Source organism: Carcharodon carcharias, chromosome 5 (assembly GCF_017639515.1).
Source record: "Carcharodon carcharias isolate sCarCar2 chromosome 5, sCarCar2.pri, whole genome shotgun sequence".
Lineage (NCBI taxonomy): Eukaryota > Metazoa > Chordata > Chondrichthyes > Lamniformes > Lamnidae > Carcharodon > Carcharodon carcharias.
Window position 1 is genome coordinate 85,865,606 of NC_054471.1, and position 21,575 is coordinate 85,887,180.

The 21,575-nt window shown below is 44.2% G+C and overlaps 1 protein-coding gene across 1 annotated transcript in view; it reads right to left on the minus strand.

Moving 5' to 3' along the window:
• asrgl1 (asparaginase and isoaspartyl peptidase 1) overlaps window positions 1-21,575 on the minus strand; it is a 72,411-nt gene that overhangs the window by 1,230 nt on the left and 49,606 nt on the right. Inside the window, exons 4-6 of the mRNA XM_041188468.1 lie at window positions 20,181-20,335; window positions 18,457-18,575; window positions 16,798-16,908 (exon numbers count right to left, since the gene is read on the minus strand). Coding sequence (XP_041044402.1) covers window positions 16,798-16,908; window positions 18,457-18,575; window positions 20,181-20,335 — 385 coding nt within the window. The remainder of the gene's footprint in view (window positions 1-16,797; window positions 16,909-18,456; window positions 18,576-20,180; window positions 20,336-21,575) is intronic.

The window sequence follows — 21,575 nt, forward strand, 5'->3', positions numbered from 1 at the left end:
TTCCACATAATTTTGAAATTGTACTTCTGATTCCCAAGTACAAATTATTGAAGTAACTGATGGACAGTAGTTTCAGGACTAATACCCTGTGGAACATCACATTCAGTCTGTCTGAGAAACGACCTTCAATCTCTTGTCCCAGTTTTGTAACCATATTGTTATTCATTCTGCTACTTGTCCATTCACTCTACATGCTGACCTTAGTTACTAGTCTACTACGAACAGGCCTGGTCAAAGTTCGGATATAATACATTCACTGCAGTGCCCTTATGTACCCTGTTCTTTCTACAAAGAAAAAGGGAAGCAGGAAAGGTGTGGAGGGGGGGGGGGTTAGGGGCGGAGTGGGGAAACCAAAGTTTGAGGGGAGGGGGGCAGGGGATGGTGGAAAAGGCAAACCTTAGGATCTTAAAAGAAGTGGCCACAGAGACAATCGACGCATTGGTTGTAAATCTTCCAAAATTCCCTAGATTCTGGAAAGGTTCCAGTGGATTGTAAAACCACAAATGTAACACCTACATTCAACAAATGAGGGAGACAGAAGGTAGGAAACTATAGGCCAGTTAGCCTTATGTCTGTTGTTGGGAAAATGCTAGAATCCATTATTAAGGTGGTCGTAGCAGGACATTTAGAAAATCAGTACAATCAGGCAGAGTCAAAATGGTATGTTGGAAGTATTTGCAGATTGATTCTCAACCTATTCATTCGTGTTATGAATACACCTTCCTTGGCCATCAAGTCCTGGAGTGAAGACTTGAATCCAGAGCTTCTGGCTCAGAGGTAGGGGGGCAACCAACTGCAGCACAAAACCTTCTCATTTTTCTATACTTAGAACCTTATTGGATGCCTCTGGAGTTCAGATAAATAACACCAGCAGATGTTTTCTTATCCGCTACAGTAGTAATATTCTCAAATAATTCAATTAGGTTCATTAGGCATAACCTGCCCTTTACAAGTCCATGTTGGCTCTTTTTGGTTAGTTCATATTCATCCTAGTGCTCAACCACTTTAATAAATGACCATGAAATAATGGAACTAGGGGTGCATCTTGGTGATGTGTACAAGTCCTGTTCTTTAGAGATGAACTGAATGGATCAGCAATAGAATATCCAGGGCAGAATTTTGTTCTCTGTCACACGTACACATTGGGTGTGTATCAATATAAAAGTTTATTAACCCAAAAATGGACATTAAGCACTCACTGAAAAATGCTGTAATGACTGCTAGCAGATGGTTCACCTAAATGAGGGGAAAAGGAATTTTTGAAAATTAGTTGAGTTAAATAAGAAGAGGGGCTTAAATTCAGTGCTGATCTGCCACAAGAGTTCCAGTGGAATTTCACCCTAGGGTAGTTTAACCATGATCAGTAACACAGGCAAGAGAGTTGTCAGTATCAACCATGTTAGCGGCAGTGGTCGGCTGTGCAGCCATAAATTAATTGTGCCACATATATGGCTGTTCATTTCTGTAATAGCCAAGCAAATGATGTTCAAGTGTGAAATTAGGATTAATGTCATTGTCTTGGAGTGAGACCTTTTCTCAGTATGCTGTTCATTGTGCCACTGAATAGCATGGGGTGACTTGAGTTCTGTTAGCAGAGCTTGTGTACAAGCCACCGGAGTTTGTAGGAGTCATTTTAATTTTCGATGATGACATGAATTGGGTGATAGTTAATGCTGCTCATTACTCACCCTGCCTAATCTTCCTTTCCACTCTGCAGCGTAAAAAAGAATCAAGCAGACTGTATAATGGACTGCAAATCAGTTATTGCTTGTTTTTTGCCACTGGTGAAGATAAAAGTACCTTGCGTCTTCCTAAGAGTTTTCTGAAAGGAGCTGGAAGGACTCCAGACTATTTTAAAACACTCCAATGCTGTCTGTATGTAATCTGCATTTGATGATTATGCTGTGACTTTTGTTTCTACTTCCCATTTACTGTAACTCAATCTCTAAAGTAGCTTAGTGATATAAAATATTTGAATAGGGTGACATTATTTGCCAGCAAGGTGATCAGGATGGCCATCCTGTATATTCTTCAGGAACCAACCACCCATAATCAGGGATCCCTGATAAAACTGGGCTGCACTAACTTAAACATGGCAGAGGATAAAGACACAAGGTTCTAACCATGGGAGACAATCTGCAAATGGAAACCAATCAGTTAAATTAATAAAGGTTTGGGGAAATTGTCTCTAAGCCTTAGTACCAACAGGTGTAAAGATAAATACTTAAAGGAATAAAACAAAGTGCTGGAAAAACTCAGCAGGTCTGGCAGCGTGTGTGGAAGAGAGAGAGTTAACACTTCAGTCCAATATGATTCTTCTTTGGAGCTCAAGGAATGGCCTGCTTAGGAATGATGTATGCTTTCTGAAGAATGGCTAAGAGCAGAGCCAAGGCTAGGAAGTTGATTAGACTTGAGAAGAATATCAAGAAACTCTTCAAGGAATTGAAACAAAGATTTTCATTGTGTTATTAAAAAGGACCTGGGGAAAATGAAATGCGGTGAGTCAGCCATTACACTGTTAGAAGAATGAAAAATATACGGACTGAGCATAAGCAATATGAAAGACTGTGGAACTACCATTAAGATGGTAGATATGATTATGACAAGTGGAGAAGATCACCAATAAGGAATACCTAAGGAGCCCATCAGTTCAAACATGGAGAATCAGATGGCGAACCATCAACTACTTGTCATAGAAGGAGTGCAACAAAGGTTCACCAGACTGATCCCTAGTATTGTCCTTTTTTAAAATTCATTCACGGGATGTGGCCATCATTTATTGCCCATCCCCAGTTGCCCTTGAGAAGGTGGTGGTGAGCTTCCTTCTTGAACTGCTGCAGCCCATATGGCGTAGGTACACCCACAGTGCTGTTAGGGAGTTCCAGGATTTTGACCCAGTGACAGTGAAGGAACAGCGATATATTTCCAAGTCAGGATGGTGAGTGACTTGGAGGGGAACTTCTAGGTGGTGGTGTTCCCATCTGTCTGCTGCTCTCGTTCTGCTAGATGGTAGTGGTTGACGGTTTGGAAGGTGCTGTCTGAGGAGCCTTGGTGAAGTCCTATGAGGAAAGATTGAGGAGACTCAGTCTATATTCTCTACAGGTGATCTCATTGAAACATACAAAATTCTTCCAGGGCTTGACAGGGTAGATGCAGGAAGGATATTTTCCCGAGCTGGGAACCTGTCTAGAACCAGGATACAGAGTCTCAGAATAAGAGGTAGGCCATTTAGGATTGAGCTGATGAGGAATTTCTTCACTCAGGGTGGTAAATCTTTGAATTCCAAAATTCTACCTCAGAGGGCCGTGGAAGCTCAGTCATTGAATATATTCGAGAGAGAGATCGATAGCTTTCTAGGTAGTAAACATATCAAAGGATATGGGGATTGTGTGTGAAAATGGTGTTGAGGAAAATCAGTCATGATCTAGTGGATTCGCGAGCAGGCTCAAGGGACTGAATGCTCTACTCCTAATCCTATTTCCTCTGTTCCTAATTACAGCACAGGATAAGACAGCATGTTGGTTGCACATCATTCCATTGTCATGTGAACTATATGGTGCCAGACTCTGCCAAAGACTTTAAAGTTGTCCAAAGCAACAAGCGAACTTTCAACATTCAAGAGGTTACAGAGGTGCAAAACACGGGTCACTTGATAAATGTCAGTGTGCAGCCAGTCCAGTTCAGTTCACTCCAGGTGACATCAAAATGTGGCTGGGTGCATTGGACAATCCTGGCTGTGATGTTCAAGACTTGCAAACACAAACTAATTGCTTTTAGTCAACCTATTCCAGTGTAACAATGGCACAGGGATCTACCCAACAATATGGAAAGTAGGTCGCATATGTCCTAACCACATAAAGCAGATTAAATTTAATGCTGCCAATTATCACGGAAACATTCTCAGAAACATCACAAAATGATGGAAGTGGTCATCAATAGTACCAAGCTAATAACCTGCTCAATAATGCTCAGTTTAGGTTCTGTCAGAATCATTGAACTTCAGGTCTTGTCACAACTTTGAACCAGAAACAGATAGAGAAACTGTGTGCCAGAGGAAATATGAGAATAATTGCCTTTGACATCAAGGCTTTAGTGAATCCAGTATGGTCTCAAGGAGCCCAAGCAAAACTGAGACCAATGGATTGTTGAAAGTGACTCAACATAGCCTCAGGATGTCAGCAATGCAAACGGAAAATGCTGGTAATACTCAGCAGCACCTGTGGAGAGAAAAACAGAGTTAAAGTTTCAGGTCTTGACCTTTCATCAGGATCGATGAAAGGTCACAACCTGAAACATTAACTGTTTTTGAAAGGTCATGACCTACCTGAAATGTTCACTTGTTCCTCTCCATAGTTACCGCCTGACCTGCTGACTATCTCCAGCATTCTCGGTTTTTATTTCAGATTTCCAGCATCCATAGTATTCTGCTTTAGTATCAGGACATCGGGAGTTCCTCTCATTTTTCAGCTGCTCCATCAATAACCTTCCTTCCATTATAAAGGTTAGGAGTGGGGATTCCACAGCGTACAACTCCATTCATAATTCCTCCAGTAGTGAAACGGTCCATGCCAATCTACAGCAGAACCTGGACAACATTCAAGTGGCAAAGCAATAACCAACAAGAAAATGCTCAACTATCTCCTCCTGGGCTTTAACAGCACCACCATCACTGACTACCCCATCATCCTGGTGGTCACCACTGACCAGAAGCTTAACTGGACCAGCCAGATCAACAAAGTGGCTTTGAGAACAGGGCAGAGATTGGATACCCTGTTGAATGGTTCTCAAAACCTGTCCACCATCTACAAGACTCAAATTAGAAAACTCACCATTCCCCAGGGTGGATGCAAGTAGTAGGAGTTTGAAGTTCTCTTCCACAAACAGCAATTGATGCTTGATCAATTATTAATTTTAAAACTGAGATTGATAGATTGGCCAAAGGTATTAAGGGATATGGGACAAAGTTGGATAAAAGGAGTTAAGAGGCTAAATGGCCTCATCCTGCTCCTTTGTTCCTAACTGAAACAACACTCAAGATGTTCAACACCATGTAGCACAGAGCAAACTGCTTGATTGGGATCCCTGAATGTGGACACATTATCCACTCCTCTGCTGCTGCTGAACTATGGCTGTAGTATGTATGATCGACAGAATGCAGTGCAGCAACACACCAACTTTCCTTCAACAATACCAACCAACCCCATGTCCTTAATAATAATAAAAACAAAAAAACTGCGGATGCTGGAAATCCAAAACAAAAACAGAATTACCTGGAAAAACTCAGCAGGTCTGGCAGCATCGGCGGAGAAGAAAAGAGTTGACGTTTCGAGTCCTCATGACCATTCGACAGAACTTGTGTTCGAGTCCAAGAAAGAGTTGAAATATAAGCTGGTTTAAGGTGTGTGTGTGGGGGGCGGAGACATAGAGAGACAAAGAGGTGGAGTGGGGGGGGGTGTGGTTGTAGGGACAAACAAGCGGTGATAGAAGCAGATCATCAAAAGATGTCAACGACAATAGTATAATAGAACACATAGGTGTTAAAATTAAAGTTGGTGATATTATCTAAATGAATGTGCTAATTAAGAATGGATGGTAGGGCACTCAAGGTATAGCTCTAGTGGGGGTTTTTTTTTTATATAATGGAAATAGGTGGGAAAAGGAAAATCTTTATAATTTATTGGAAAAAAAAGGGGGGAAGGGGGAAACAGAAAGGGGGTGGGGATGGGGGAGGGAGCTTACGACCTAAAGTTGTTGAATTCAATATTCAGTCCGGAAGGCTGTAAAGTCCCTAGTCGGAAGATGAGGTGTTGTTCCTCCAGTTTGCGTTGGGCTTCACTGGAACAATGCAGCAAGCCAAGGACAGACATGTGGGCAAGAGAGCAGGGTGGAGTGTTGAAATGGCAAGCGACAGGGAGGTTTGGGTCATTCTTGCGGACAGACCGCAGGTGTTCTGCAAAGCGGTCGCCCAGTTTACGTTTGGTCTCTCCAATGTAGAGGAGACCACATTGGGAGCAACGAATGCAGTAGACTAAGTTGGGGGAAATGCAAGTGAAATGCTGCTTCACTTGAAAGGAGTGTTTGGGTCCTTGGACGGTGAGGAGAGAGGAAGTGAAGGGGCAGGTGTTGCATCTTTTGCGTGGGCATGGGGTGGTGCCATAGGAGGGGGTTGAGGAGTAGGGGGTGATGGAGGAGTGGACCAGGGTGTCCCGGAGGGAGTGATCCCTACGGAATGCCGATAAGGGGGGTGAAGGGAAGATGTGTTTGGTGGTGGCATCATGCTGGAGTTGGCGGAAATGGCGGAGGATGATCCTTTGAATGCGGAGGCTGGTGGGGTGATAAGTGAGGACAAGGGGGACCCTATCATGTTTCTGGGAGGGAGGAGAATGCGTGAGGGCGGATGCGCGGGAGATGGGCCGGACACGGTTGAGGGCCCTGTCAACGACCGTGGGTGGAAAACCTCGGTTAAGGAAGAAGGAGGACATGTCAGAGGAACTGTTTTTGAATGTAGCATCATCGGAACAGATGCGACGGAGGCGAAGGAACTGAGAGAATGGGATGGAGTCCTTACAGGAAGCGGGGTGTGAGGAGCTGTAGTCGAGATAGCTGTGGGAGTCGGTGGGTTTGTAATGGATATTGGTGGACAGTCTATCACCAGAGATTGAGACAGAGAGGTCAAGGAAGGGAAGGGAAGTGTCAGAGATGGACCACGTGAAAATGATGGAGGGGTGGAGATTGGAAGCAAAATTAATAAATTTTTCCAAGTCCTGACGAGAGCATGAAGCGGCACCGAAGTAATCATCGATGTACCGGAGAAAGAGTTGTGGAAGGGGGCCGGAGTAGGACTGCAACAAGGAATGTTCCACATACCCCATAAAGAGACAGGCATAGCTGGGGCCCATGCGGGTACCCATAGCCACACCTTTTATTTGGAGGAAGTGAGAGGAGTTGAAGGAGAAATTGTTCAGTGTGAGAACAAGTTCAGCCAGACGGAGGAGAGTAGTGGTGGATGGGGATTGTTCAGGCCTCTGTTCGAGGAAGAAGCTAAGGGCCCTCAGACCATCCTGGTGGGGGATGGAGGTGTAGAGGGATTGGACGTCCATGGTGAAGAGGAAGCGGTTGGGGCCAGGGAACTGGAAATTGTTGATGTGACGTAAGGTGTCAAGGGAATCACGGATGTAGGTGGGAAGGGACTGGACAAGGGAAGAGAGAAGGGAGTCAAGATAACGAGAAATGAGTTCTGTGGGGCAGGAACAAGCTGAGACGATCGGTCTACCGGGGCAGTTCTGTTTGTGGATTTTGGGTAGGAGATAGAAGCGGGCCATCCGAGGTTGGGAGACTATCAGGTTGGAAGCTGTGGGAGGGAGATCCCCAGAGGAGATGAGGTCAGTGACAGTCCTGGAATGAATTTCGGGCTCGGCATGATGCTGAACTCTTCTTCCGCCGTCTTCGTCTCCGGGCTCACTTCTTTGGGCAGGAGTCCTCTCCCAGTTCAACGGATCCTTTTACCCATCTCCAATATTCTCCCTCCACCTGGACCCCTCCCTCTGGATTCTTACCTTCTCTTGATCTTTTCATTGAGAACTGTCGGCGCAACGTTAGTCGTCTCAATTTCTCTGCTCCTCTCACCCATTCTAACCTGTCTCTCTCTGAACTTACTGCACTCCATTCTCTCAGGTCCAACCCTGACATTGTCATCAAACCCGCTGACAAGGGTGGTGCTGTTGTTGTCTGGCGCACTGACCTCTACCTCGCGGAGGCTGAGCGTCAACTCGCAGACACTTCCTCCTACCTCTCCCTGGACCATGACCCCACCACTGAACATCAAGCCATTGTTTCCAGGACTGTCACTGACCTCATCTCCTCTGGGGATCTCCCTCCCACAGCTTCCAACCTGATAGTCTCCCAACCTCGGACGGCCCGCTTCTATCTCCTACCCAAAAGCCACAAACAGAACTGCCCCGGTAGACCGATCGTCTCAGCTTGTTCCTGCCCCACAAAACTCATTTCTCGTTATCTTGACTCCCTTCTCTCTCCCCTTGTCCAGTCCCTTCCCACCTACATCCGTGATTCCTCTGACACCTTACGTCACATCAACAATTTCCAGTTCCCTGGCCCCAACCGCTTCCTCTTCACCATGGACGTCCAATCCCTCTACACCTCCATCCCCCACCAGGATGGTCTGAGGGCCCTTAGCTTCTTCCTCGAACAGAGGCCTGAACAATCCCCATCCACCACTACTCTCCTCCGTCTGGCTGAACTTGTTCTCACACTGAACAATTTCTCCTTCAACTCCTCTCACTTCCTCCAAATAAAAGGTGTGGCTATGGGTACCCGCATGGGCCCCAGCTATGCCTGTCTCTTTATGGGGTATGTGGAACATTCCTTGTTGCAGTCCTACTCCGGCCCCCTTCCACAACTCTTTCTCCGGTACATCGATGATTACTTCGGTGCCGCTTCATGCTCTCGTCAGGACTTGGAAAAATTTATTAATTTTGCTTCCAATCTCCACCCCTCCATCATTTTCACGTGGTCCATCTCTGACACTTCCCTTCCCTTCCTTGACCTCTCTGTCTCAATCTCTGGTGATAGACTGTCCACCAATATCCATTACAAACCCACCGACTCCCACAGCTATCTCGACTACAGCTCCTCACACCCCGCTTCCTGTAAGGACTCCATCCCATTCTCTCAGTTCCTTCGCCTCCGTCGCATCTGTTCCGATGATGCTACATTCAAAAACAGTTCCTCTGACATGTCCTCCTTCTTCCTTAACCGAGGTTTTCCACCCACGGTTGTTGACAGGGCCCTCAACCGTGTCCGGCCCATCTCCCACGCATCCGCCCTCACGCATTCTCCTCCCTCCCAGAAACATGATAGGGTTCCCCTTGTCCTCACTTATCACCCCACCAGCCTCCGCATTCAAAGGATCATCCTCCGCCATTTCCGCCAACTCCAGCATGATGCCACCACCAAACACATCTTCCCTTCACCCCCCTTATCAGCATTCCATAGGGATCGCTCCCTCCGGGACACCCTGGTCCACTCCTCCATCACCCCCTACTCCTCAACCCCCTCCTATGGCACCACCCCATGCCCACGCAAAAGATGCAACACCTGCCCCTTCACTTCCTCTCTCCTCACCGTCCAAGGACCCAAACACTCCTTTCAAGTGAAGCAGCATTTCACTTGCATTTCCCCCAACTTAGTCTACTGCATTCGTTGCTCCCAATGTGGTCTCCTCTACATTGGAGAGACCAAACGTAAACTGGGCGACCGCTTTGCAGAACACCTGCGGTCTGTCCGCAAGAATGACCCAAACCTCCCTGTCGCTTGCCATTTCAACACTCCACCCTGTTCTCTTGCCCACATGTCTGTCCTTGGCTTGCTGCATTGTTCCAGTGAAGCCCAACGCAAACTGGAGGAACAACACCTCATCTTCCGACTAGGGACTTTACAGCCTTCCGGACTGAATATTGAATTCAACAACTTTAGGTCGTAAGCTCCCTCCCCCATCCCCACCCCCTTTCTGTTTCCCCCTTCCCCCCTTTTTTTTCCAATAAATTATAAAGATTTTCCTTTTCCCACCTATTTCCATTATATAAAAAAAAAACCCCCACTAGAGCTATACCTTGAGTGCCCTACCATCCATTCTTAATTAGCACATTCGTTTAGATAATATCACCAACTTTAATTTTAACACCTATGTGTTCTATTGTACTATTGTCGTTGACATCTTTTGATGATCTGCTTCTATCACTGCTTGTTTGTCCCTACAACCACACCCCCCCCCCTCCACCTCTTTGTCTCTCTATCTCTCCGCCCCCCACACACACACCTTAAACCAGCTTATATTTCAACTCTTTCTTGGACTTGAACGCAAGTTCTGTCGAAGGGTCATAAGGACTCGAAACGTCAACTCTTTTCTTCTCCGCCGATGCTGCCAGACCTGCTGAGTTTTTCCAGGTAATTCTGTTTTTGTTTTGAACCCCATGTCCTTCACCAGCAGCAACTGTTGGGAACTCCAAGTCACACCCCATTATGATCTGGACATGTCATTCTGTTCCTTCACCTTGGGTGGATCGGTATCCTGGAATTCCTAACCTAGCGACTACCCCACAAAAACTGCAGAAGTTCAATGAGAAGGCATATCAATACCTTCTCAGGACAACTAGGTAATAAATGTGGCCTTGCCGTATCACTCACATCCTGAAAACAAAGATATTAAGGGATATGGGATAAAGGTGGATAATAGGAATTACAATCACTAGATCAGCCATGATCACTGTGAAGGGCGAACAGGCTCGAGGGGCTAAAGCTTGCGTAACTTTCCAGAGCAGAGGTAAGAGCTACAATAGTTTAAAGAAAGGGATTGGATAAACGTAAATATAACTGAGGAGGAGGAAAAATAAACTGGGAGTAGGAATGTTTGAAGAAACTTACATTGGGGTCTTAAAAATACATTTTCTCTGAAAATCTCTTGTAAAATTAATGGAAGTAATTCTTCTCGTTCTGATTTTTTTACGTTCATGGAAACAGAGCTCTTTCAAATAATTGATGACAGAATTAATATTTAACCAACAAACAAAAGCAATAGTAATCGACATTGCCGAAAGGTCAAAGGACACTTTTTTCATTGTTGGTTCAAATTCCTTTCACAAGGGCTTTTAAAAAGATTTTAATAAATTTAGTTGGGGAAGAAATCAACTAGAGCAGTAATAAAATTCAAATTAAACATGGAATCTTTTTACTTGCACCCTGAGCTCTGTAAATGGAGCTCAAGTCACAGCTGAGGTGCAGAGAAAATATGCCCCATACTGAGAATTTTATGTTGGCTGATTAACCAGTTGTAGCACATTACCATCTTTAGTTAGGAATTTAGTGAAATATTAGAATCCCTTGATGCTCTTTTTCTGAAAAGCTTGGAATGGAGGTATTCTAAAAGATAAAATACTGTTATTACACAGCTGTTATTTTAACTTGCTGTAATTAAACTCCCTTTGCTCAAATATAAAAAAATAAAAACAAAAAAACTGCGGATGCTGGAAATCCAAAACAAAAACAGAATTACCTGGAAAAACCCAGCAGGTCTGGCAGACCTGCTGAGTTTTTCCAGGTAATTCTGTTTTTCCCTTTGCTCAAAGTTTACTGAACAACAAGAAGCATTTGGAAAGGCCTTGGGAATAGGAAGAGGTAACTTAAACGTGGTTCCAATTAAAGGGAAAGCAACAGAATGTGATTCATACCTATGAGAATCCAGAAGAAAAATTGGAGTCCGACAGCTATAGACCAAAGCTTTTGCAATTAGTGCTGCTCAGAAAAAGGGAGAAATTTCAGACTTTTAAAAAATTAGACCAACAGTGGGAGTCTCATTCAAAATGATGCGATGCAGGTTGCCTTTTGGAAAATTCCTAACTAAAAACAGTAACGTGGTACAACGGACTAACACAAAATTCTCAGTATGGGACATATTTTCTCTTCACCTCAGCTGCGACTTGCATCCATTTACAGAGTGCAGGCAAAAAATTGCCTATTTAACTTGATTACTACTCTGTTGTAGTTGGTTTTAGCCCAGACTAACTGATTAAACAATTTTTTTTAAAAGCCTATTACATAAAATCATAGGAGCAGCCTGAGATTTTCTGTCCTTAAAAAGCATTGCAAAGAAAGTGAGTGAATGAGAACACAAGACCATTCTTTGCTTCCATTACAAGAGCATTTACTGCCTTCTACAGGAACTGAATGGTACAGCTACAGAATTTCTCTGATCCTTATAGCATATATTAGGCCTTCAATTCAAGATTAAACTTTACAAATATATGCTCCAGATATGAAGCCTCACCTGCATCAAGGGGATGTGGGCACAATGTAGTTTCCATCCACTGATTTTTTTAAAATTCATTTTTAGAGACATGGGAAATCACAGAATCTCTCAGTGCAGACGAGGCCCTTCGGCCCATCGAATCTGCACTGACACGTGAGATACACCTGACCTACCTACCTAATCCCATTTAACAGCAGTTGGCCCATAGCCTTGAATGTTATGACGTGCCAAGTGCTCATCCAGATACTTTTTAAAGGATGTGAGGCAACCCGCTTCCACCAACCTCCCAGGCAATGCATTCCAGACCATCACCAAACTCTGGGTAAAAAAGTATTTCCTCACATCCCCCCCTAAACCTCCTGCCCCTCACCTTGAACATATGTCCTCTTGTGACTGACCCTTCAACTAAGGGGAACATCTGCTCCATATCCACCCTGTCCATGCCCCTCATAATCTTGTACACCTCGATCAGGTCACCCCTCAGGCTTCTCTGCTCTAACGAAAACAACCCAAGTCTATCCAACCTCTCTTTATAACTTAAATGTTTAATCCCAGGCAACATGCTGGTGAATCTCCTCTGCACCCCCTCCAGTGCAATCACATCCTTCCTATAATGTGGCGACCAGAACCGCACACGGTACTCCAGCTGTGGCCTCACCAAGGTTCTATACAACTCCAACATGATCTCCCTACTTTTGTAATCTGTGCCTCGATTGATAAAGGCAAGTGTCCCATATGCCTTTTTCACCACCCCACTAACATGCTCTTCCGCCTTCAGAGATCTGTGGACACACAAGCCAAGGTCCCTTTGTTTCTCAGAACTTCCTAGTATCATGCCATTCATTGAATACTTCTGTGTCAAATTTCTCCTTCCAAAGTGTATCACCTCACACTTTTCAGGGTTAAATTCCATCTGCCACTTATCTGCCCATTTGACCATCTCGTCTATATCTTCCTGTACCCCAAGACACTCAACCTCACTGTTAATCATCCGGCCAATCTTTGTGTCATTTGCAAGAAAGGCCAGCATTTATTGCCATTGAGAAGGTGCTGGTGAGCATCCTTCTTGAACTGCTACAGTCCATGTGGTGAAGGTGCTTCCACAATGATGTTAGGAAGGGAGTTCCAGGATTTTGACCCAGTGACATTGCAGAAATACAGTTCCAAGTCAGGATGGGATATCGCTTGGAGAGGAACTTAGCCCTATGCATCTGTTGCCTTGTCGTTCTCGTGGTGGAGATTCCATGTTTGGAAGCGGCAGCCTTGGCAAGTTGCTGCAGTGCATCTTGAGGAACACCACCTCTGTCCTTGATTTTGAGGTTCTTGAGTGTTATTGCAGCTGCATCTATCCAGGCAAGTAGAGAGTATTCCACTACACTCCTGATTTGTGTACTGTATGCAGTGGACAGGTGTTGCAAAATCAAGTGGTGAGATACTTGCCACAGAGTATCCAGTCTCTAATCAGCTGTATTAACCATGACACTTATGGAGGTAGTTCAGCTGAATTTCTGGTCAATGATGACCTTCAGAATGTTGAATGTCATTTGCAGGTGATTACTTGAGGAATTGGGAATGGAACTGAATGCTGTGCAATTATATGTGAAGAGCCTTAGTCCTGAGAGAGGAAAGGTCATTGATGAAGCAGCTGAATATGGTTGGGTCTAGTCAAGAGACTCCTGCAGCAATGCCCTGGGGCTGAGATAACAGGCTTCCAACAACTACATTCATCTTCTTTTGTGCTAGGTATGACTCCAAATATTGGAGAGTCTCCTCCTTATTCCCAGTGGCTTTAATATTACTAGAGTTAGAATTTCTTGATGCCACACTTGGTCAAATGCTGCTTTGATTCCAAGGGCAGTCACTCTTACCTCATATAGAGTTCAGCTTTTTGTTCCTGTTTGGTTCAAGTCTGCAATAAGGGCTGGAGCACAGTACTCCTGGAAGAGCCTGCACTAAGCATTTGTGACCAGTTATTGGTGAGTACATGCCACTTAATAGCAATGTTGATGACTCCTTCCCTCACTTTGCTGATGATCGAGTGTGGTTAATAGGACAGTAATTGGCCAGGTTGGACTTGTCCTCATTCTTCTGGACAAGACATACCTGGGCAATTTTGCACTTTGTCAGGTAGATGCCAATATTGCATTGTACTGCAACAGTTTGGCTTAGGGGTGCGGCTAGATCTGGAGTACACTTCCATTCACTCTTCAGTTCTACAGCTGGGATGTTGTCGAGAGCTATAGCCTTTGACATATCCAGTGCAACCAATGGTTGGCTGAAGACTGGCATCTGTGATGGTGGGGATCTCAAGAGAGGCACTTAGGCCTGAATTTTTACTGAGTCTGAATGGCTCTGCGTCTTAGCCAAAGTGGTGCCAAAACCCAGAATCTGTAAATCCTGCCCTGAACCCACTATTTTCACTGGATGAACAAGGGCAGGAGGTATTTCATGCATCTGTAGTTCACAGAGGCAGCAGCACATTTAAAAGTACAGCTGTCTTCAAACAGAAGCAATTTTTGTTACCAAGATTTCCAAAACACGACTTGTGGGCTTCAGACATTTGAAGAAAAGGTCCAAACCTACCGAAGAAACTTGCAGGACGGCCACACCGTCCCCCACACTACCACAGGCGAGGTCCTCCCCACCCCATCCCTCCACCAGACAGGCTACAGGCTGCCCCTTTAGGACTGTGGAATAGACATAAACATGTGTAAAAAGTGGATAAGTTCTTTGGAACTGTCAAGTCATTTAAACACCCTGCCCTTTAAATTTTGAAGAAAAAAAAAGTCAGCTTACAGCTTGGGAAAAAAAAAAATCGGTGCTTGCAATTTCAATAAATGTTTGTTGACATAAATATGAGGGCTACCATTATAGTATTATTGCTGTGTGACTGCTTTCCACAACCTATCATTGTCATCATGTGGGTGTCTGTAAATTCACAGTCTGATAGACAGCTCAGAAAGGTTATAAAAGGATTAGCTGTCTTTGATGTGGGGCCATTAATACAAATGTTTGTTTTTATAAGCAATTAGGTACTTGAAGGGATTTAAATGATTAACTGGCTTTTATCAATGAGTTTGTTTTTAATCAAGTGAAATCTGTAAAGATGCTTAAAAGTTTACTTTATTTCATCTCAGCATGACACTTGAGATCTGTCCATGGCAGATTCTGGGTGAGTTGGCATGAAATGTGTTAAGAACAAAGGGTGGTGGATGGGGGACATGGGTTGGCATGGAGGGTATGAGGGGTGATGGGGAGTGTGTGGGGGGGCATGACTTGGCATGGTTGAGGGGATGAGGGGGGTGTTTTTGGCTTTACTACTTTTGTTACACCTGGGACAAAGTCCCAGAGCACTGAGGTAGGCCTTTTAAACAGCTTGCCTCAGCACCCGGCAGCCCCTGTGGCTGCATCCGAGCTCTTCCTGGGGGGCTGGGCGGGCCCGACTCCAGTTAGCACCAGCCTCTCCAGAACAAAAATCCAACCGTTCGGGGCACTTTCTCCTGAATTGGGTTTGCAGAACCAGGAATTTTCCAAATTCTGCCCCTGACTTGGAAGCATAAATTCGGCCCATGAAGTCGTTACAGCATGGTGAGAGTAGGCTATTTCTTAAGTATGTACAGCCCAGTGAACATTTTCAATAGCTCACTCAGAACAGAGGTAGTGCCAGATAATTGGAAAAAAGGTGCATCTAGTGGAAAAAGGTTTAAAATTAAATCCTAGAAATAACAGACCATTGGGTTCATCCTTGTGATGGGAAAGCTAATTAAGCATCATAAAAGATGCTTCACTGAGAGCTACTACCAGATACTCAACAATTCCAGCGAACAGATGATGGTTGACAAACCAAATCCAGGTTTATGAAGACATAGTTTGAATGGAGGTTCAAGGAGGCAGGCAATGACACCTTGGATTTTGAAAAAGCTTCTGATAAATGCCTCATGAAGTGCTCCGTGCAATAGTTATACCCCATGGCATGAAGGATGAGATGGCTACATGGATCATAAATTCGATAAGCAGCTATAAGCAAAGGGTGATTTTAAAGGCAATAGCTTTGCAATGGGTCTGGTGATGAGTGGAGTTTCCCAGGGCTCAGAGTCCCCTCCTATTTATTTATATTCATTATTGATATAGCCAAGGGCCTAGCTAGCACTGTAATTAAATCTGTGAATGATATCGAAATGCATGGTTGAGATAGGAGCTTAGAAGAGGAAAATAGATTGCAACTGGATTTGCAGAGATTTAGGAAGTGGTCCCAGGGCCTTTCATATAGATATGTATGCAGTTATGTACATAGGTGTAAAAAGTGACACAGGGTACAGCTGCAGTGGGTATAGGTTTTAGGTCACCAGGGAGGAAGATTTGAGAAAGCTCACTGACTAAAAATCCAAGCATACAGTCAGGAGGCTGTAGCTGAAGTTAATAGGGTCCAGGGCTGCACTGTCTGGACTAAATTCAGTACAAAATTAGATCCACGGTAACAAGGCCTCAAATAAAAAAAAATGCTGGAAATACACAATGAATCAGGCAGCATCTGAGGAGAGAAACAGAATTTATTACCTTTCATTAGAACTACTAACGAGACCTCATCTGGAATACTGTGTTCAAATTCCCAACTTTAGGAACGACATTGTGACTCTGCAGAACACAGAGAGAAGTGCATGGAGGATGATCTGGTAGCCTCCTTAAGGTAAGCAGGGACCCAAGATGCATCCTTAGCAGCAGAAGCTTGTTCAACAGCCCCGTGCCTGCTCTAGCTCCATACAGATGAGGTGGCCTCTCACTGACCCAGCATTCTGCAAAAAGGTCAATGTGGGGAGGTGACTGAAAAGCACCACCCTGACATTACTGTTGGCATCACATCCCTGGGGATTTTCAGGATCACAATCTTAAAATTAGGTCAAGATTTGATTTTCCAGTTTGTACATCATGCTTAGTCACCACATAACATTCAATTGATAGTTTAAAAATTGGACTACCTCGTTCCATGTAAAACACAATCAATCTAGCCAGGGTCATCTTCATAATTGCCTCTCCTTTTCCTGTGGTAGACACTGCACCACTCAGGTTATCAGCATAGCCTCCACTTCCTGCTCAAAAAAACACATGCAAATATAAAGCTGGCTTTCAATGTCTCAAAAACTGCATTGGAAGAGATTCCAGGAATTAATCACCCTGTGGAGAGCTGGGTGGGGGATTTTATCTGTCCACTGTGCATAATGCACATCAACAGTTTCTGCAAAGTGCCAGTACACTGAATCACAAAGCAGTCAGATGTAAATTATCCCCTGAAATTCCTCACATGAGATCAACCTGTTCGGAGCTGTCCCTTCCACAGAGTCCAAATCAGTCCAAGGATATAAGGTGAGAAAATGAAACAGAAAATGCTGGAAATATCCAGCAGGTCTGGCAGCACCTGTAGAGCGAGAAAAACAGTTTCTGAAGGAAGGTGATCGACCTGAAGCATTAATTCTGTTTCTCTCTCTACGCAGGTAGATTACTTTCAGCAGTTTGCGCTTTTATTTCAGATTTCCAGTGTCGGCAATATTTTGCTTTTGATATATGTAGAGAGGCGGGCCTGTTAAAAGTGACAGCAAGTGTATAACTTGATCTCACCTTGTATAACCTGACCTCACCTTGTTCACTGCAGGGGGATTTGTGCTGCACTTACAAAATGTATATCTGTGGATTAAAAGATTATAAGTGTATAAAATATTAAGCAGTAGAGGTAAATAAACCCAGATTAATACCTGCATTCAGCCAAGAAGCAATGTATAAATAGGAATCAGTAAACATCACAGACAAACTGATGAAATGATCAGACACATGGCCAAAGACAAACTGACAAAACGAGCAGACATGTGGCTGATGAAATTTAGTATAGAGAAGTGTGAAGTGATACATGTTGATGGGATGAGTGAGGAGAGGCAGTATAAATGGGGCATAATTTGAAAGGGTGTGCAGAAACAGATATCTGTAGATTATGTAAGCAAATCTTTGAAAAACTGTAAAGAATTAAAAAAAGCATGGGATCCTTGGCTTTATAATAGGAGGCACAGAGTAAAGGAAAACCAAGAAATTCCCCAAATCATTATAAATCGTTAGGACCCAGCTTGAGAACTGTGCTTGATTGCAGGTAATCATACTTTAGCACAGATGTCAAAGCCCTAGTGAGCAGATTTACTGAAATGGTACTAAGGATACAGGTACAATTACATGGAGAGACTAGAGAAGCTGGGGTTGATCTCCTTACACAGTAGGTTGAGGGAAGATTTGATAGAGATGTTCAAAATTATGCATGGCTTTCATAAAGCAAAGAAAAAGAAACTAGTTCTATCAACAGGAGGATCAGTGACTAGGGCACATAGATTTAAGGCAATTGGCAGAAAAAGAAGATAAAATGAAGTGGATTGGTTTCACCCTTCCCCCACATTGCCCCTCACCCCATTCCCACTTCCTCCACCCACCATTTATCCCGCCCTCATCTCCCCACCCCTTCCACCTTCCCTGTCTCTATTGATAAATGGAGGGAGACATGCGATTGTTTTCTCCCCTTGGTCATTGTGAATATGTATATACACCACTTGAAAGCAGATAATTTAGGAATACCGTACAGGAAACAAGAGGAAATATTGTACCTATGCAGGGAGTATCACCAATCCGACCCACCAACGTGTTGCTGAGTCCTCCAGTAGAGGTGGCACAAGCCACATTCCCATCAGTGTCTAATGCAACAGCACCAATTGTCCCATGATCACTGTTAGAGAAAGAATCAAAGGCGAAATTTAAGAGATTATAAATCATATAACCTAAGTTTTAGTGCAGCATCCTTCAGTATTACACAGGCATTTTATCAAATGAAGCAGAGCATCCTGATTAAAATTACTGGAGCCATAGTGTTCCAATTCTTATTCAAATTTGTAGCATCTTAAGTTTTATACCTCATGGCATGGAGTTACTACTAGGAGTTTTGCCGAAGTTACACTCAAGTTTCTGCACAGCCTTATTAACATAAACCCAAACAAAATCTCCCAGGGATGAGTGCAATCAAGCAGTGTCATTGATTTGAAGTCAGTTTGTGGCTCCAGTACTATAAAGAGGGTCCCAGGAAACCAGCCATTCTCCAGCTGACTGATGAACTACTCTTGACCTTACATTTCAAATTGGCTTCAACTGACAACCTTGATCAACTGCAGCTGGAGGATCATCAACTTGGTGAAAGACGCTCTTTGGTCTGCCCGTAACTTGTTGGTCTTCCAGTGCAAAGAGTTGTTCCTGACCAAGTGTTGCAGACTGGCACATTCCAAAGTCCAGGACTATGTGCTGAGGGATGCACTAAAGCTTGGGGCAGCCGCCGCAAAGGCGCTATGGGGAAAGGTTGCTGCCTAAGACCTTTCTGCCACAGTGCACTAAGGGACTAGGAACTGTTGAGAGCCCCTCGGGCTCTACAGCTCAAAACGAATGTATGCAGTGAATACTAAGTGTATTATAAATGTATTGAAGCACCTCAGAGTGCAAAATAATGTATGTTGATAACTCCAATACCATTGTTTGATTGTCTGCATTGACCATATTGAAATGATTGTAATATTCATTGATTGTATTGATGCACCTTGTGATACATGTGTAAAAGTTGAATCTGATTGTACTTTTGGTGATTTTGAAATGGTTTGGAATGTTCTTTCAGATATTTTATGAATAAAGTACATTTTTCAAAAAAAAAACCTTGATCTGCTCTTGGTACACAAGACCTGTGACCAGCACTCAACTGAAACCAAAAAGATGTACCCTGCTTGTCTGGAGCTGACTGACTTGAAAGTATTTGCAGCAGAAGAAAACTCAGTTGACTGCAGGGTACTGTAAGTACAGGTGGCATCACACCACCATGGGTGTCTGTGTGTCTGAACATCTCGGCACAATGTGATGAACGCCCCTGAATGGACACAATTAGCAGAAACTCACCATTTCCAACCTGGGGCCAGTACTGTGAGTAAGTGCTGCTTCTGGTGATTGGACTTTTGATACAGCATAAAACATATTTATGTAGTTATGTTTGCAATTCATTTTAGCACTTATTTATTCATTTCTCAGATTATGCTGATACATGTGGGCAGAAATCTTGGGAATGTCCAAGCCCACATATTACACTAGGTTAACCCAGTGAGGTTAATATGGCATTCAATCCAAATAGAAGTTGTATTGTAAGAAAGGCTAATTGATACCAAATGAGCCACACAAAAAAAATCAAACAACTGCATTTATACTGAAAGCATTAAAAGTAGATGTGTAGGATTCTATCCAAGGGAAAGGATATTAAACCTTGCCCAGTTAGGAACAGGGGATTTGAATTAAATGCATTTACATCTGTGAATCCAGTGGGGTAGAAGCTGCTTGGAGGTTTTGTCTCCATCGTTCTCTTGATCGTTCTGTAATCAAAGACTCCATTGGCACTTCCGGGAAACCCAATGCTTTAGCAAATCGCGACGCACCTCGGTCACTCAGCATCACATGATTGGTCTAGAAAAGAAGCAGGTTCCAATTAATATTTAATAAAACAAATCCATATCAGATTCACTTCTAAACAGGCCAAATGAATGGGTTTAGGAGTATCTAAAGTACTACAGACTCTCGAGCTGCAACAAGGAGACAAAGGCCATTGGACATAGATAATAATATCAGATTTGAGATCAATATCATCACACAGATCGGGCTGAGTCAGAAAGTTGGAATCAGCCAATACTTAATGCTGTAATAAACATTAGCTCAACCAAGTAAGAACCACCAGCTCTGCACCAGCACAACTAGGCTGCAGCTGGTGAGAGTACCCTGACATAGGGTTAGAATCATTGTTCCAAATGGCAACAGTTCAGCTTCGATATTCATTACCTCATAGGTTCTGGAGGTGGGGGGATATTGAAAGACCAATTTAAAATTCACTGTTCTGTTGAAGGGTCATGAGGACTTGAAACATCAACTGTGCTCTTCTCCGCCGATGCTGCCAGACCTGCTGAGTTTTTCCAGGTATCTCTGTTTCTGTTTTTGTTTAAAATTCACTGCAGCTGCTCAGGTTTCCCAAATAGACATTTCAGTGAAAGGGAGGCGGGAGCTGCCAGCACCTGTGTGAAGAGAACTCCCCCCCACCCTCGCAAACCCAACTGCTGACCTTTCCCCCACATCACCCTGATTGCTCACCTCTACCCCCTCACCGCAATGGCTCATCTCTCCTCCCCGTCACCCCGATTGCTCACCTTTACTCCCCCTCACCGCGATGGCTCATCTCTCCTCCCCACATCACCCTGATTGCTCACCTCTACCCTCTCATCGCGATGGCTCATCTCTCCTCCCCGTCACCCCGATTGTTCACCTTTACCCCCCTCACCGTGATGGCTCATCTCTCCTCCCCCTCACCCTGATTGCTCACTTCTACCCCCCTCACCCTGATTACTCACCTCTACCCCCTCACCTTGACTGCTGACTATTCAACCCCTCATCCCGATTGCTCACTTCTACACCCCAATCCTGATTGCTCACCTCTCTCCCCTCACTCTGATTGCTCACCTCTCTCCCCTCACTTCGATTACTGCTCTCCATCCCCCGACACCGATTGCTGCTCTCAACCCCCCCACACCGATTGCTCACCTCTCCCCCCTCACCCCGATTGCTGACCATTCATCACCTCACCCTGATTGCTCACCTTATCCCCTTCAGCCCGATTGCTCACCTCTACCCCCCTCACCCCGATTGCTCACCTCTACCC